This window comes from Stegodyphus dumicola, chromosome 7, assembly GCF_044657685.1.
Source record: "Stegodyphus dumicola isolate Sdum_Otavi_A_Nest chromosome 7, ASM4465768v1".
In the NCBI taxonomy this organism is placed as follows: Eukaryota; Metazoa; Arthropoda; class Arachnida; order Araneae; family Eresidae; genus Stegodyphus; species Stegodyphus dumicola.
Genome location: NC_140774.1, coordinates 27,274,858 through 27,289,699, shown reverse-complemented (window position 1 = coordinate 27,289,699; position 14,842 = coordinate 27,274,858). Strand labels below are relative to the sequence as shown.

At 32.9% G+C, this 14,842-nt stretch overlaps 1 protein-coding gene across 1 annotated transcript in view; it reads right to left on the bottom strand.

Moving 5' to 3' along the window:
- The window catches only part of LOC118185760 (uncharacterized protein C05D11.1-like), a 95,200-nt gene that overhangs the window by 51,542 nt on the left and 28,816 nt on the right, over positions 1–14,842 (bottom strand). Inside the window, exons 5-9 of the mRNA XM_035355666.2 lie at positions 13,810–13,932; positions 13,565–13,705; positions 6,007–6,117; positions 2,538–2,629; positions 124–226 (exon numbers count right to left, since the gene is read on the bottom strand). Coding sequence (XP_035211557.1) covers positions 124–226; positions 2,538–2,629; positions 6,007–6,117; positions 13,565–13,705; positions 13,810–13,932 — 570 coding nt within the window. The remainder of the gene's footprint in view (positions 1–123; positions 227–2,537; positions 2,630–6,006; positions 6,118–13,564; positions 13,706–13,809; positions 13,933–14,842) is intronic.

Here is a 14,842-nt window from a genome sequence, read left to right as displayed (position 1 = left end):
CATTGTAAATCTATGTGCATTATGAACTCATATGCACACAACAATATGTTATTACAAGCAATAAACATATCACAGATTTCAGACAGTAAGCTCTTTTATAAAAGAATTACATTTTCAACTTACTTGCGTTAAAATGTATAATTTTCTCTTTTTAATTAGTGTTCTCATACGATCCATATCAAATTCTTCTTTCCCATCAGCAAAGTTTTGGAACAAACCAAACAACCTTAAATTAAAATGGACATTTATTAAATGGACAGTCTGGATGTTTTAGAATTTAAACATCAAAAACGTAATGTTCTATTATGCAGCAATATTCACTTAAAATTATTTCTGAGCATATCAAGATGACCATAAATTAATTGAAATATTAAGAAATACTTAACCTTATGCCTAAAATAATACTTACTTTTGCTTATAAATAATGCAGTGTAAAGATTGATAAACGGGACTAACATGATAATTGCTGGGTACTTAGATCATGATGCAATATCTAGTATACAAGTATCAATAGCTACCTAGCATTCAAGTATCAATCAATGCTGTCTGTTACAAAGATGGCCTGCAGTCCATCTATTGGCATGTGCTTTTATAAATAGTTGCTACATATATATACAGTGGATGGACAAAAATATGGAAACACCTTGTGAAATGCATGTCTGAAAAGAAAGATTTATTTTAATGAAATATGTAGGTGGCGCTGGCATTTTTGACTACTGACGCCACCTATACAACTTCGTAAATGTGCTAAACAGTTCAGTTGTTGTCGGAGTACTGTTATGTGAGGTTGTCATTGCATTACGTCAGAGTTAACAGACTTCGAACGTGGGCAAACTGTTGGAGCACGTATGGTAGGTGCTTCTGTAAGCAAGGTAGCCGAGGTGTTTAGTGTTTCAAGAGGTACTGTATCGAAGATTTATTCCGCATATTTGAAAAGTGGAAAAACATCATCTTCTAAATCACAGCGCAGACGAAAGTGTGTCCTGAGTGATCGTGACAGATGATCATTAAGGGCAATTGTGACGAAAAATAAGAAGACCACAGCTGCAAAAGTTACTGCTGAAATGAATGCTGTGTTACCGAACCCTATGAGTAACAAAACAATTAGAAGGGAGCTTCATAAACAGGGAATTGCTGGCCGTGCTGCAATTGAGAAGCCACTCATCAGTGATGCTAATGCCCGTAACAGGAAAAGGTGGTGTTTAAGTCATAAAACCTGGACTATAGAGCAGTGGAAGTGAGTAATATGGTCTGACGAGTGTTCTTTCACATTGTTTCCCACTTCTGGCCGAGTTTACGTCTGGAGAACGCCATCTCAAGCCTATAATACAGACTGCTTGTTGCCAAGAGTGAAACATGGCGGGGATTCTGTTATGGTTTGGGCAGCCATATCGTGGTTCTCTGCTAGCCCCATGATAACTGTGTCAGGGCACATGACTGCCAAGACATTTTGGCCGATCAAGTTCATCCCATGGTACAAACTTTGTTCCCCGATGGTGATGGTGTCTTCCAAGACGACAAAGCCCCTGTTCACACAGCTCACATTGTCCAGGACTGGTTTTCTGAGCACGAGGATGAGTTGTCCCATCTCCCCTGGCCACCACAGTCACCAGACCTGAATATTATTGAACCTTTGTGGTCTACATGGGAACGGAAAGTGCGTTCTCGTCATCCACTGCCAACATCGTTATCTGAACTTGCCACCATTTTGCAGGAAGAATGGTATAATATTCACTTGGCAAACATACAGGAACTGTATTTATCCATTCCAAGAAGACTGCAAGCTGTTTTGGATGCCAACGGGTTTCCTACACCATATTAAGCAAAGAAACATGTTTTTTTAAAGGTGTTTCCATATTTTTGTCCAACCCCTGTATCTTCATTTATTATAGATGAACAGCAGGCATGTGTTAAAGCAATATATTAGCTGTTCCTCAGAATAAAACTTCATATTTTTAGTCAGTCGATGCCATAATCAAGCAAAATGGCATAACAGCACATATTAATTTCCAGTTTTGTTCCGCATCACATTTTTGTAATCTTAAGTTTTTTATGTCTTATAGCTGCCATAAAAATTTTACTTTGTTAAATACTGTTTGTTTTGATGTTCCACAAAAAATTACGAATTTTTCAGAATCAAGAAACTTGAAACATCAATTGTAGTGTAAGGTATTTCTCTCCCCTTCCTAGCGTGCCTTCGTGGTGTAGTGGTCAGCACACTGAGCCAGTATTTCAGAGGTCCGTGGTTTAATTCCCGGAGAAGGCGGTTGCTAATTTTTCAATCTCTCTTGCTTCCCCAAATCCTAATATCTCCACAGTAGAATTGCTGGGTTTTGAAGAAAATATCTTTTAGTTGTCAGATTTGCATGCTAACTATTAACACCACAAAAGCACACAAAGAGAATGTGATAATTCCTTACAGTCCCTTTTAAAGGGTTACCAGGGAGAAGTAGACAGTCAAATCATTGGATTACCAAACAATCAAATGAAATGCATTTATTTCAAATAAGAAACTTTCCCATTATAAAAAGACTTACTTTTCTTTTAGTTCTTTTAACCGGTTAACTGGAACATTAGAAAAATGCAGATAAATGCATGATACTGCATTCTGTACGACTGTAAAATCAACCTGAAAAGGTACATTAGTCACTAAGATATTTAATACAAAATGATTTAATCTGAAAACAGTCTCAAAATTCTATGTAACAGTAAAAGAGGAAAATAACTCCATTTCTTTAACTTTTAAAATGGACTGTTATTTTACCCAGAAAAAAGTTACATTTTTACATTCAACCATATCTGCATGATTCTAAAACTTTAGCAAAACATAATAAATTTGATAAGCATACATAAGGCTTTTCACAGATGCTAACTCCTGATCAATACTTATCATATTTCTCTCAATAAAGTTTATATAAATAAGAAATATATACATTCTTTGATGGTAACAGAAAAGTAAGGTACAAGTTTCTTAAATGAATATATTGGTGGTTTATTACTGAATGAATATATTAGTGGTTTATTACTATTACCAGTTCCATCTATTAGCGGTTTGATATCATCCCGGCCATTGCTCTAGTACTCTTTTGTTTAGTGGTTGCTGCCTTTCTAGAATTCTCCATTTTTCTTTTTCGTAGACATTTGTCCAATAAAACAAAAATTACAAGAATCCTGATTAACATAGGGTTATTAATAATTACCTTATCCTAATACTGTTATCCTATCTTAGTGTTAGTAAACACTATATATGATATATATATATAAGTTCATAAGATGCAGCCTACATAGTCTTTCCCAGGCTTGTGGTTTGTTACATTACTCTTCATTCATTCACTTGATGAGTAGGACATGACTGATGTGTGCCACAGTGCCTTGATCCCTTTTAAGCAGCAGATGTCATTAAAAAGTGTACTGAGTAGAATGTTACTGGCATTTGGAATGTGCTTGAACCTAAGGACTGCTCAGTGTGGGCAGTCAAGAATGTAATGTAGGGCATCTGCCTCACTTCCCTTTGCCCTGCAGGCACAGGTAACATTTCTTCTGAGGAACCTAACTTAGTAGGCCAGAAATTAGCCATGACTGGAGTAAGCTTGTAACAAGAAGTGATCGGACTTGATCCTTTTGGCCATGTTCATCAACCAGATTGAGGCTTCATACAAAATCATTTGCTCTATTGCTCACAGACAGAATTCTTTTAAGAGGCTTCCCTTTAGATTCCAGTTATGACTCACTATCCTGTTCAGTCTGTTTATGACTATTTGTCTTCCCTATTTGTCTTTTCTCTGAGAAAAACCTGTGAGCATTTTGTCCAGTATAAGCCCTAGATATTTTAAATTACCCAGCATCAGAGAGAAAATTCCTGCCATGTGATTCTTAGTGGGTTGGGCACTATTTTTGGGGTTTGGGAGGATGACGATGAGTTGTGTTTTGGCAAGGCTAAACTTAAGTTTACTCCATTGCATTAGTTAGTTTAATGCTCTTCTTTTCTATAGAGCTCTTGTTTCCTCTGTTTATTATGAGAATAAAATCATCAGCATATGCTTGCATTGTTGCAGTTTTGTCAAAATCCAAGGTGAAGGCAGCATTGATGATTATGTTCTGCATAAATGCTCCTCTATTTGAACTCTGAGGCACTCCTGCATAGTAATTCTTGGTAACATTAACTTCATCTCATTTGAAGGGGATCTTCCTGTTTTGAAGATAGCTATTAATAATTCTAAACAGATTTCATATGCAGTTTGGATCCTTCAAACATGCTTTGAATGCCTGCCATCATAACTGCTTGAAAGCTACCACATCTAATGAGATGATACAAGTATGCAAGTTATTGTGCCTAGGATGATGTCCTAAAGGTTATTTAAGGCATTTACTGTTCCTTTTCCTTTGGTAGAACCAAATTAGGCCGGGTTAAAAAATTGATTGTCTTCGAGAAAGTAAGTAAGACTTAGGAGCACTCTTGGAGTGCTGTATATTTATCTGTAATATTTTGACTGTATCCATATTTTTTTCCCCTGTAATAATTTTAGTTTTCTTTGATAGAACAGGCCCATTCTGCTTTATGTATCATGGTCTGCATTATAATCAATAGCTTTATTTTTAACTGACTTTTTTACAGCTTAGGCATTTTTTGTTGTCTTCTCTACATGTTTTGCCCCTAGTCTTCTGACCCACAGACTGCATAATTTTTACTCTCTTTGTAGTTTTTAGCCCACAGGATGAATACTAGGCAATATTTTAGTACATTTGTTAACGCTATGCCTTCTCCACTGTACATTGAGTTTTCCATATTTTGCCCTTAATTTATAAGTTTTTGCATCTACTGTAATAGCCCATAATAGAGCTCTAATTCGGAATAGAATTTCAATTTTTGAGTTTGCATATTCCTCATTTTACGAGGCTATAAGTTTTTTTAAGTTTGTATTTTTCTCTTTATTGACATTATATATTAGCATTTTTGGATTGACCTTTGTGGATGTTTGGTGTCTAGTAATTATTTTAGTTTTTGATTTTCTTTTACTGCTTCTTCTCAGATAGAGTTCATCCTTTCTAAAGACTTCAATTAGGACACATCCTTTGCTGATCTTTTTAATGTTTCTAACCCCTATGTAAAATTTAGAAGGTTTAATGTGCTTTATTAATTTGTTTTTAAAGTCTTCTAAGGTATTGTCCTTTTTGGGGTATGCTAACAGAAATGTTCTTGCCTGTTTTTTCTTTTGGAGACTGGGAATGTTGCATTTGAGAACTATGATTTGATTTGAAATGCAAACATGTTACTTCTGCCATATGAAAGTTTTTCTTTAACAAATTTCCTTCTTTTAACAATTATCATCAATGTTTTGAGTCTGTTTGACAAAATCGAACAGACTCGAACAAACTTGCAAAGTCTTTCTAGCTTTGTAATTTTAAGACTCTGTTTGGTAATAATGTTTAACAGGGGGAAAAAATGACTTTTAATACTACTACTAAATTTCTTTGGGATGCTTTCATTAGCCAATTATTCTTCTACTGTGTTTAGGCATTTATGTGTATCCTGAATTGGGCAGCTTATGCCATATTTTCTTTATCTAGCTTTCATCAGCCTAGCTGTTTGCGTGGTTTCTCAACTGTTTTTTTTTTTTTTTTAATGTTAGCTGACGGCTTTTCCCTGTTAGGGCTTAACTACCTGTCTTACAGCATCATTCGATACTAATTATCTTAGGAGATGACTTAGGTGCTTTGGTATAATTTTAATTGCTGTTTATTGAAAGAGTATTAATATAATATCATTAATTTTTCTGTTTTGATCATTGCACTTGCTATCTTTAACTTTAGTGTAAATTAATTATTAATATAGTTTAATTAATTATTGATGCAGTTTAATGTTATTACTTTTTGTAACTGAAGTTTGTTTAAAAGCATTAGAAAGATTAATAACCCTTAAATGAATACATAACATAAATACACTGTCTGCAAGGTAACTAGTAATGAATAATTTGCTTAGTTAATATTAAAACTGACTATACTTACTTGATTGCAAAGTGGATCTTCTATCTCTACAAAATCCCGATTAAGTGGAGAAACTGAAGTATCAGTGAAATAATCCATCAACAGATCCACACATCGCAGTTCAAAAGAATCCTAATAATATTCATTTTATTGCTTATGCTTAATATATATATACACACACACACACCTTAATTCTCTAAAATGAAGATATAATTCTTTTTTAACTTAAATAATACAATACATCTTTAACTATTATACCTTATGACCTTATTTTTTATACAATAGAATTATATTATCCTAAATCATATACTAATATGAATACTTATATTTTTATCTTATACAAAAATATTTTCACTGAATATACATTCAATTAGATTATTAAAAGCCTACTTATTTATGCTTGTTTGCAAATAGTATGGTATTTAACCTTTTACATGCCAAATTAGGCTGGGTTAAAATATTAGTTCCATAACTGGAATGTTATGTCAACATAAAAATGTTCCATAACTGGAACATCGATTTTAAAATTTTATTAAAAATACAATTTTATTCAAATTGGTTTGTAAAAATGGAGAGAAAATATGGATTGATTTTTTTAGCAGCAATATAATGTTACTAAAATAAATAGCATCTTGATTTTAAAAAAATCATTATTTCACCTTTTTTTTTACTTCTCTCCAAGCAAAATTTTAAAATTCATGTAAAATTTTAAATTTAAAAAATGTCTTTATAAATCAATAAGAGTAATTAAAAGGGATCATTTTATGGAGAGACAGTAAGTTACCATAAAAAGATGATAATTATTTTTTACTATGAGCTAAGAAATGTGGATGTTCCAGAAAGGGAACATTGGCATGTAAAGGTATATTTTTTAAGTACCGTTTCATTCTAGCGCCGTCGCAGCGCTGTGGTAGGCGTCCCACGCATGCGCACTAGTCTTTCTTGTTCACTGACTTTCAATTGTCGCCATTTTGGTTGCTCTATGTTGTGTTTTCAGTTTGCTGTGCGCATTCAAAATGTTTAAGACAATTAGTTCTCCCGCTGACTGTGAGATTCGTGCCGTGATTAAATTTTTGAACGTGAGGAATGTTAAACCGGCCGAAATTTATCGTCAAGTGACAGAAGTTTATGGTGAATACGCAATAAGTGATGGAATGGTGAGAAAGTGGGTAAGAATGTTTAATGCAGGTCGAACAAATGTACACGCCGAGGCTCGGAGTGGTCGGCCTTCTGTTGTCACCGATGATTTGGTAAGGAAAGTTGATGAAGCAATTCATGAGAACAGACGCTTCACAATGACAACTCTTTCAGAGGCATTTTGACAAATTTCACGTACTGTTTTGTTCAAAATTGTATCTGACCGCTTGAATTATCGCAAACTGTGTTCCCGATGGGTTCCAAAAATGCTCACTGATGTTCACAAAACAAAGAGACTTGGTAGTGCCCTGACATTTCTCACGCGGTACAGTGATGAGGGAGAAAACTTTTTAAACCAAATTGTGACAGGTGATGAAACTTGAGTGTGTCATTTCACACCAGAATCGAAACAACAATCAATGGAGTGGAGATACACTCATTCTCTGAAAAAACAAAAGTTCAAAGTGACAATGTCATCACAAAAAATCATGTGCACTATCTTCTGGGATAGGAAAGGCGTTTTGCTTACTGAATTTCTTCCCAGAGGTGAAACCATTAATGCTGCACAATATTGTGAGACTTTAACAAAACTAAGGCGTGCCATTCCAAACAAACGAAGAGGAATGCTCAGTAAAGGAACTGTGTTGCTCCATGACAATGCTTGGCCCCATACTGCTGGTGTCACTCAATCGTTAATTCAACAGTTTCATTGGGAGCAGTTCGATCACCCGCCGTACAGCCCGGACGTGGCGCCATCCGACTATCACTTGTTCCTGCAAATGAAGCGAGAGCTTGGTGGCAAGCGCTTTGGATCTGACGATGACACGAAAAACGCTGTGGAGTCGTGGTTATCAAAACTGGCGGGAAGTTTCTTTGACGATGGTATACAAAACTGGTCACCCGCTATGACAAGTGTTTGATCATTGGCGGAAACTATGTTGAAAAATAGTTTAAGACATGTATTTTCATGTAAAAATAAAATTGGATTCGAAAAAATTGTTTTACTATTTTATTTATTTATTTATTTATTTATTTTTTTTTTTTTTTTTTTTTTTTTTTTTTTTCCCCCCTTCCCAAAACGGTACTTAGTTTCCGAATACGTCTAGTATTACAGTGTGGATTGGAATCACATGATTAAAGATTTCCATTATTTACCCATTGTTTGCATTTTTTGTCTGTTTGTGAACATACATCATGCTGATGTCTCTTTCAAAACGATTTCAGACAGTTGAAGAGGCATAAGAACATTTTCATACATTATCAGACGATGAAGAATGTATTGATATTTGTCAACTGCCTTCAGAAAAAACTGGATGTCCAACAGATGGGGAAGATATAAATGAAGATATTTTTTAGCCTGTTCTGCCAGCGGATGTATGTGTAAATATCGAAATTTCTAATAAAATAGATGATGATGAAACACCTCATGAAATTTCATTTGATCCTCAAGAACCTTCACCCTCAAAGCAAAGACCGAATCTGAAGTGAAAATTAAATCAAATGAGAAAAATATTGAACATCGGTGGGAAAAATTTTAAATTTTTAGCAAAATTCTAAAAACTGGCAGCATTGAATATATTCGAAAAATGTTCCCTGAACTAGTTACTTTGTCTCAATTGAGCTTTCTCACAAGTTCATAACTAGAGAAAATTTGCTGCATTTAGCATATAGACAGGACTTTACGCAATGCAGAAAGGAGAAGTTTTAGTTGTAGATGAAAACAATATAGGACAGCTTTGGAGATTACTGTATAAGGTGTTTCTCCCACCTTCTTAGCATGCCTTCGTGGTGTAATGGTCAGCATGCTTGGAACGTATTCAAGAGGTCCATGGTTCTAATCCCGGCGAGGGCATTGCTAATTTTTCCTCTCTCCTGCTTTCAAAAAGTACCTACTGTCTCTACAACTGTTATTTAGACGGTATCATCAAGTACCCGGAGTAGATTTATATTGGAGCACTTAAGGAGATCTATCTGTCCAGTTGTTTCTGCCAGAAATAGATTTAGAAAACTGGAAAAAAAATTTCATATTATAGATAGCATGTTGGCATTCAGAGATAAAGTGGGAAAAGTTTTTTTCTTTCATGAAGAACTAGGAAAAAAATTTCAGCAGTTCAGCATCTTTCATTCTAAACTGAATATAGGTGAATCAATGGTCCCCTTTTACAGTCATCATTCGGCTAAAATGTTAACATAAATTGCTAACAATTATTGAAAAATTCTTTTACAAATTCCTTCTTATGAACTACGTAACTTTGTTTTAATTTATTGCGAAAGCTTTTTTCTTGTGGAAGCTTCATCTCTTCTAAGAAACTTTGGTGGAGTAGTTTTGCATTTCTAAGGGAGTAGCCTGCCAATTTTTCTGCTTAAACTATGTTATTTTTGAATAACATTTAGAAATTCACTTACTAATACTGAAAAATTGTAGACAAAAATATCATTTTGAATTTAAATTTTGTTAATCATGTTTCATAAAATCATGTAAAAAAACCTGTTTCCCACCAATGTTCCATTTATGGAACACGTTATAAATCATAATTTTTTTTTCTTTTTTCATAATTCTTATATTTGAGTTTTAAATTGATTTTTTACCACAAATTGTACATATTATCTTTGCATCATAGTGTGGCATTTAAAAGGTTAACACAGATCTTAATTTCATAGTAAAGTCAGGATTTTTATATGTAAATTTTCTTCCCTATTGTGTGCAAATTGTATGCTGCATTAAATTTTATAATGAAACATATTAAAAAATTCCCAAGATTTTAATGTAATAAATACAATACCCATCGGTAGTTATTTCATTCTAAATGAAGTAATTCAATCATACAATACAGTGTTTTCAATATTTTGAATACTCATGTTTTATCACAGGGCTAGCAAAAAATCTTTACACTAAGAGAAAGATCTTTCCATCTCCACACTCACAAAAGATGAAAACTTGATCTTCAGGCAAATGCTCAAATCTAGATTCTTAGTGAACAAGCCTGTTCTTAAAATAATTCTCAAGCTCTGACTTGAAGAAATCATTATCTTTTTTGTAGATATCATACTGTGCTTGCTTCTTCTGTTCCATATGTTACTTATCTTGTCCGCAATATACTTAGAGCTGTGTACCCTATACGAATGGTCTCACTCAAGTTGTATGCAGGTCAAATGCATAATCTGAAAGCAGCTGACAGGCAAAATGTTTTTTCCTTTTTTCTTTTTTTAAACCAAAATGAAAATTTTTAGCAATATAAACATTGCTTTTAAAAAAATAATATTTTCTTAATGTAACAAAAAAAATTTTTGAGCAAATTTTAAAAAATTAACTAAATTATAAATTTCACTGACTAAATAACTTATCAAAAAATACATAAAGAATACTAATAATAACAAAAGTGAAAAACTCAAATTTATATAGTAATTTTCTGTCTGAAATCTAAAGGCTGGTACCCACAAGAAATTTCTGTTAGATACCTTTTTATTTGTTCAAAAACAACATTCAAAAGTTTATGTACAATTCCAAATATAAGTTAGGATATAAAGTAGATCTAATAAAAAGCACAAAGAACAGGATTTATAAGCCATATGCGAGTTTGTCTGTAACTGTATAACGATATGAACTGTGCAGCTATGCAACAGTCACTTACATAGTGACTGACTAAGAAAAGTCATACCATTCTGTAGAAAAACCCGGAAACACCATAATACTGAAGCACCACCACTGTCGGCTGGCCAATAAATTTACTGATTGCACTGCACTGTTTTCTCACCTTCCCCCTCCTCCAGCCACATAGCCAGGCAAGCAAGCACAGTAACAAAATCCCAACCTATTTATTCTACCTCTTTCACATTCAGCTGCAGCTGCACATATTAACGCAGTCCATATCACCAAGTCTCTAATGTATTCAAAAACCATGTAAATTTGCTTTAAAGGTCACATGCAGTCCATGGACTGCCAGTTTGAGACCACGGGCTTATACAGCTTTTTTTCCAGATCTTTGCTGCATAATATTCTTGATTTTTGTAAATCCAGCAGAGCCATCCGCTTAAGCCAAACAATAAAATTCTTGATTTAAATAAAGTTGTTGCAAAAGTATATCACAGCAAAAATTTAGGATTTTTACCCGACTATCATAGACTCTAGGGCAAGAAGTTAGTTGAGTAACTTACTGAAAGAGGCTTTTTCTTATCAGAGTTTCCACCAGCATTTTCTCCATAAATGCAATGAACTAGCTTACAATTTTCTTTCACAGATTCACAAGCCAGCTCACCTTTTCACCATATTACCAGCCAAACAAGTAATATGGTATAAAGGTGATAAAGAAGTTTCAGCTGTCAAAAAGTCCTTCAGTATGCAAAAAAGTGATTATTAGCCACATATTTGTGTTACTAATATCATTAAATGTTTGCATTACAGTGCAACTTTTAGTTTGCTCTAAATGATACATTTTGAAGTGCATGAAACAAAATGGTTCTCCATTAAAAATGCAGAAGAATAAATTTTTTTAAAAAAATTACCTCTTTTAGTACTCATTGTTTTGTCAAAAATAAGCACCACTGTAGAATCTGGTAAGCATTTTCTGTGACTTTGTTGAACACAAGTGTATTTTACTTATATTCACTTGTTTACTTACCCACTTATATTAGGAAAAGAAAGAGTTATTTTGGTCATCATATGAAGTAGTAAATTATACTATATGATAGCCACAGTGTTTCTTCACAAATTGTGCCGATTTTTGAGGTTTAAGATAAAATGACATAATTCATTACTTTCAAATGTACAAATAATAAAGAAAGAAATAGCAAACTGTAGTGTTCTGAATAGTTTGTATTAGTTTATTTACATATAATGTAACATATAATATATTTTGTTACTATTGGATTTAATAACTGACAACAACTTACTGCTGATAACAACTTACTGTAAGAAATTTATCAATCAAACTAGACCATATTCTACATGCCATGAAAATGTAACATTTAATGTAATATCTGTTATCTGTGACAAGTCTTGAATTGCATTACAATCAGATACAAGAATGCTGTTGTTCTCTATAATGCTTTTTTAATTTTTTTACCAAAAAAATATATTACTATATTGTTTATGTCTTACAATTATATTGCTTTAGCAGAAAATTTGTAATGTAGTTAAATAATTTATGCAATCTGTTCTGTTAGTAAAACAATCTAAGCATAGTTTCTATTCTAAATATATGAAACGATAAAAATAGGCTTTATGCAAAGCATAAAAGAAATTTTGCACAACATTCATAAAAATATATGGTTTCAATACATGATTGTTAGGGAATGGTGGACAGAATGAATCAAAATGACTCAGGCTGTGGGTCAGCGATGAACAAATACTTTTAACCATAGGCCAAAAAGGTCATTTTTAGTGCATCTGTAGGCAGGGCTATGACAAACTTTAAGGAGCCCCTACTTTCGGCAGGATATAATGGGGAGAAGAAACATTCATCCCTAGTAAAAATTTGTTTTAAATTACAATTTTACGATTTACAATATTTTTAGAAATTTTCAAAATATGCCAAAAATGGGATCCTGTTCTGTTGATCATGAAATGACTGACATGTATACTGTTTCATTTTCAAATGCAGATTTAGAAGTGAAATGTTCTTTCCCTAAGCTTGTAGAGACATTAGGTTAATTCGAAACAGAAGAAATGAAAAATGAGCATTGCCCTCACCGGGACTCGAACCCCGAATAAGCGTCGAGCGTGCTGAGCACTACACTACGAAGACATGCTGAGAACCCAGGAGAAATATCTTATAAGCTGCCTTTTCTGATCAGTCTTTTTATCTCAAAACTATTTGTATATCATTGTTTAATTTCAAAATTAAAGCCGATACAAATAATAGGACTATTATCCTTCAGTAAATATAGATACTTTCTAGCATATCTAGCATTCTCAACTTAAGTTGATTGTTAATATAGTCATGTATATATATGCACAAATACACTGTAACAACAGATGCATGCTCCAACTGCTGATTTCGTTAATTTGCGCAAAAAATCAAGTAGGAAAAAGATCAAAATGTCATTGCACTGGGTTTCATAATGGTTGGATTAAGCAATTAGAAGGGTTGCCACTCATTCATGGGCTTTTTTTTGCCCACTACTGCTATAACGTATTAAAATATGAGAGTCGACTTACTTAAGCTCACCACACCTATTAAATCTTTAACTGAAGAACACATTAATCTAATGCTCATGCAAAAATATACCTTCATTTAGAAACTTTTAATATATTATATAAGTGATTATTTTATCTATTAAATTACTACATGTGTGCCTTTACTTGTTTTCACTAAAATACAGCTCTTATGTATTTAACTGAATCACCAAAAACCAAAAGAACAGAAGATTTCTACAAAAAGTAAGAAATCATTCTATGAAATTTTAGCATTCACATTTCTTTTATATCAATAGTTATACTCACATTTCCTCCTGGTCCTCGCCATGCAGCAATAATAAGCCCATATTCATCTTCATCGCATGGATACTCAATTTCAAGTGTGACAGATTCAGGCAATGGAGGAACAGGTGATTGCCATGGTCGAACAAAAGGTTTCTTTTCTTTCTAAAGTAAAATTCAAAAGGTAAATTAGCCTTACATATAATTGAAATGAATCATAATTGAACAGCAGCATTTCTAAACACAGATACAAAAAAATTGCTTCATACCTCAAGGGCTATTCTTTCCTCAACTGGTTTCAGAGCTTTAAAAACTTCACTAGCATCAATTTGACCAACTATTATTAGATACAAATTTTCAGACCTATAAAATTCTTTATGATATGCACGCACCTGAAATTAAATTGGGAATCAGCAAATAATGTTTTTTTAATTTAAATAACAATAAATGAAAAATATAATAAACATACAAAAATTTGAAAAGTGAAAACATTTTTTATTAAATATTTCTAAATTATTTTTTAAAAAATCTGTTGTGTACACCACATGACTTCCTTGTACGGAATATTAAATTATACGCATTTTTTCTTGCATTTTATTTAAACTTATTAGATTGAATTAAACCTACTTCGCCGACAGCGCATAAACCACAATAGAATAAATGCATTCTTTAAAATTCACTTTGTTTACCATAGCGACACTCTGGCGCTAGGTTTACTTAACAGTATTATATTTCATTCATATTATAACTCAGAATGCATAAAATGTATAACATTTAAAGAATTATCTAATCGTTGCCACATGTTCTATTCAAATACTATAATAAAGCTAGAACTATGTATAAAAGAAATTAAGCAAACAAAACAAAAAAGAAACAGTTTTTTACAGATGACTGAGTATTTCTCATTTAATTAATTCAGTACTCACTTCGCGAGAAGGCAAAAATACATAAAAACTCAAAATATCTATATTAAAAATTACGAAGTAAATCTCAAACGCTTATTTCCTCGAAAAAATTCCAGAAAGGATTAAACATGATTTAATTCGCAATAATAAATGAAGGCGTTATCTTTGCTGTTGCGAAGATAAGTTTCTCTAGATTCGCAACAAATCCACTAGTCTCCTGTTTCAAATGTAAACATCAATGGCCGCCATTAAAAACAGGCTTAGCGGCAATTAAACAACTTTAAAATCACTGATAATTCTAAAAATATTGCACACAGATTTACTAAAGGCATAAAATCCTTAACCGGAAAATAAAAACAACATAATTCAATCATTTTTAAAGCAAAAAAATGTACAA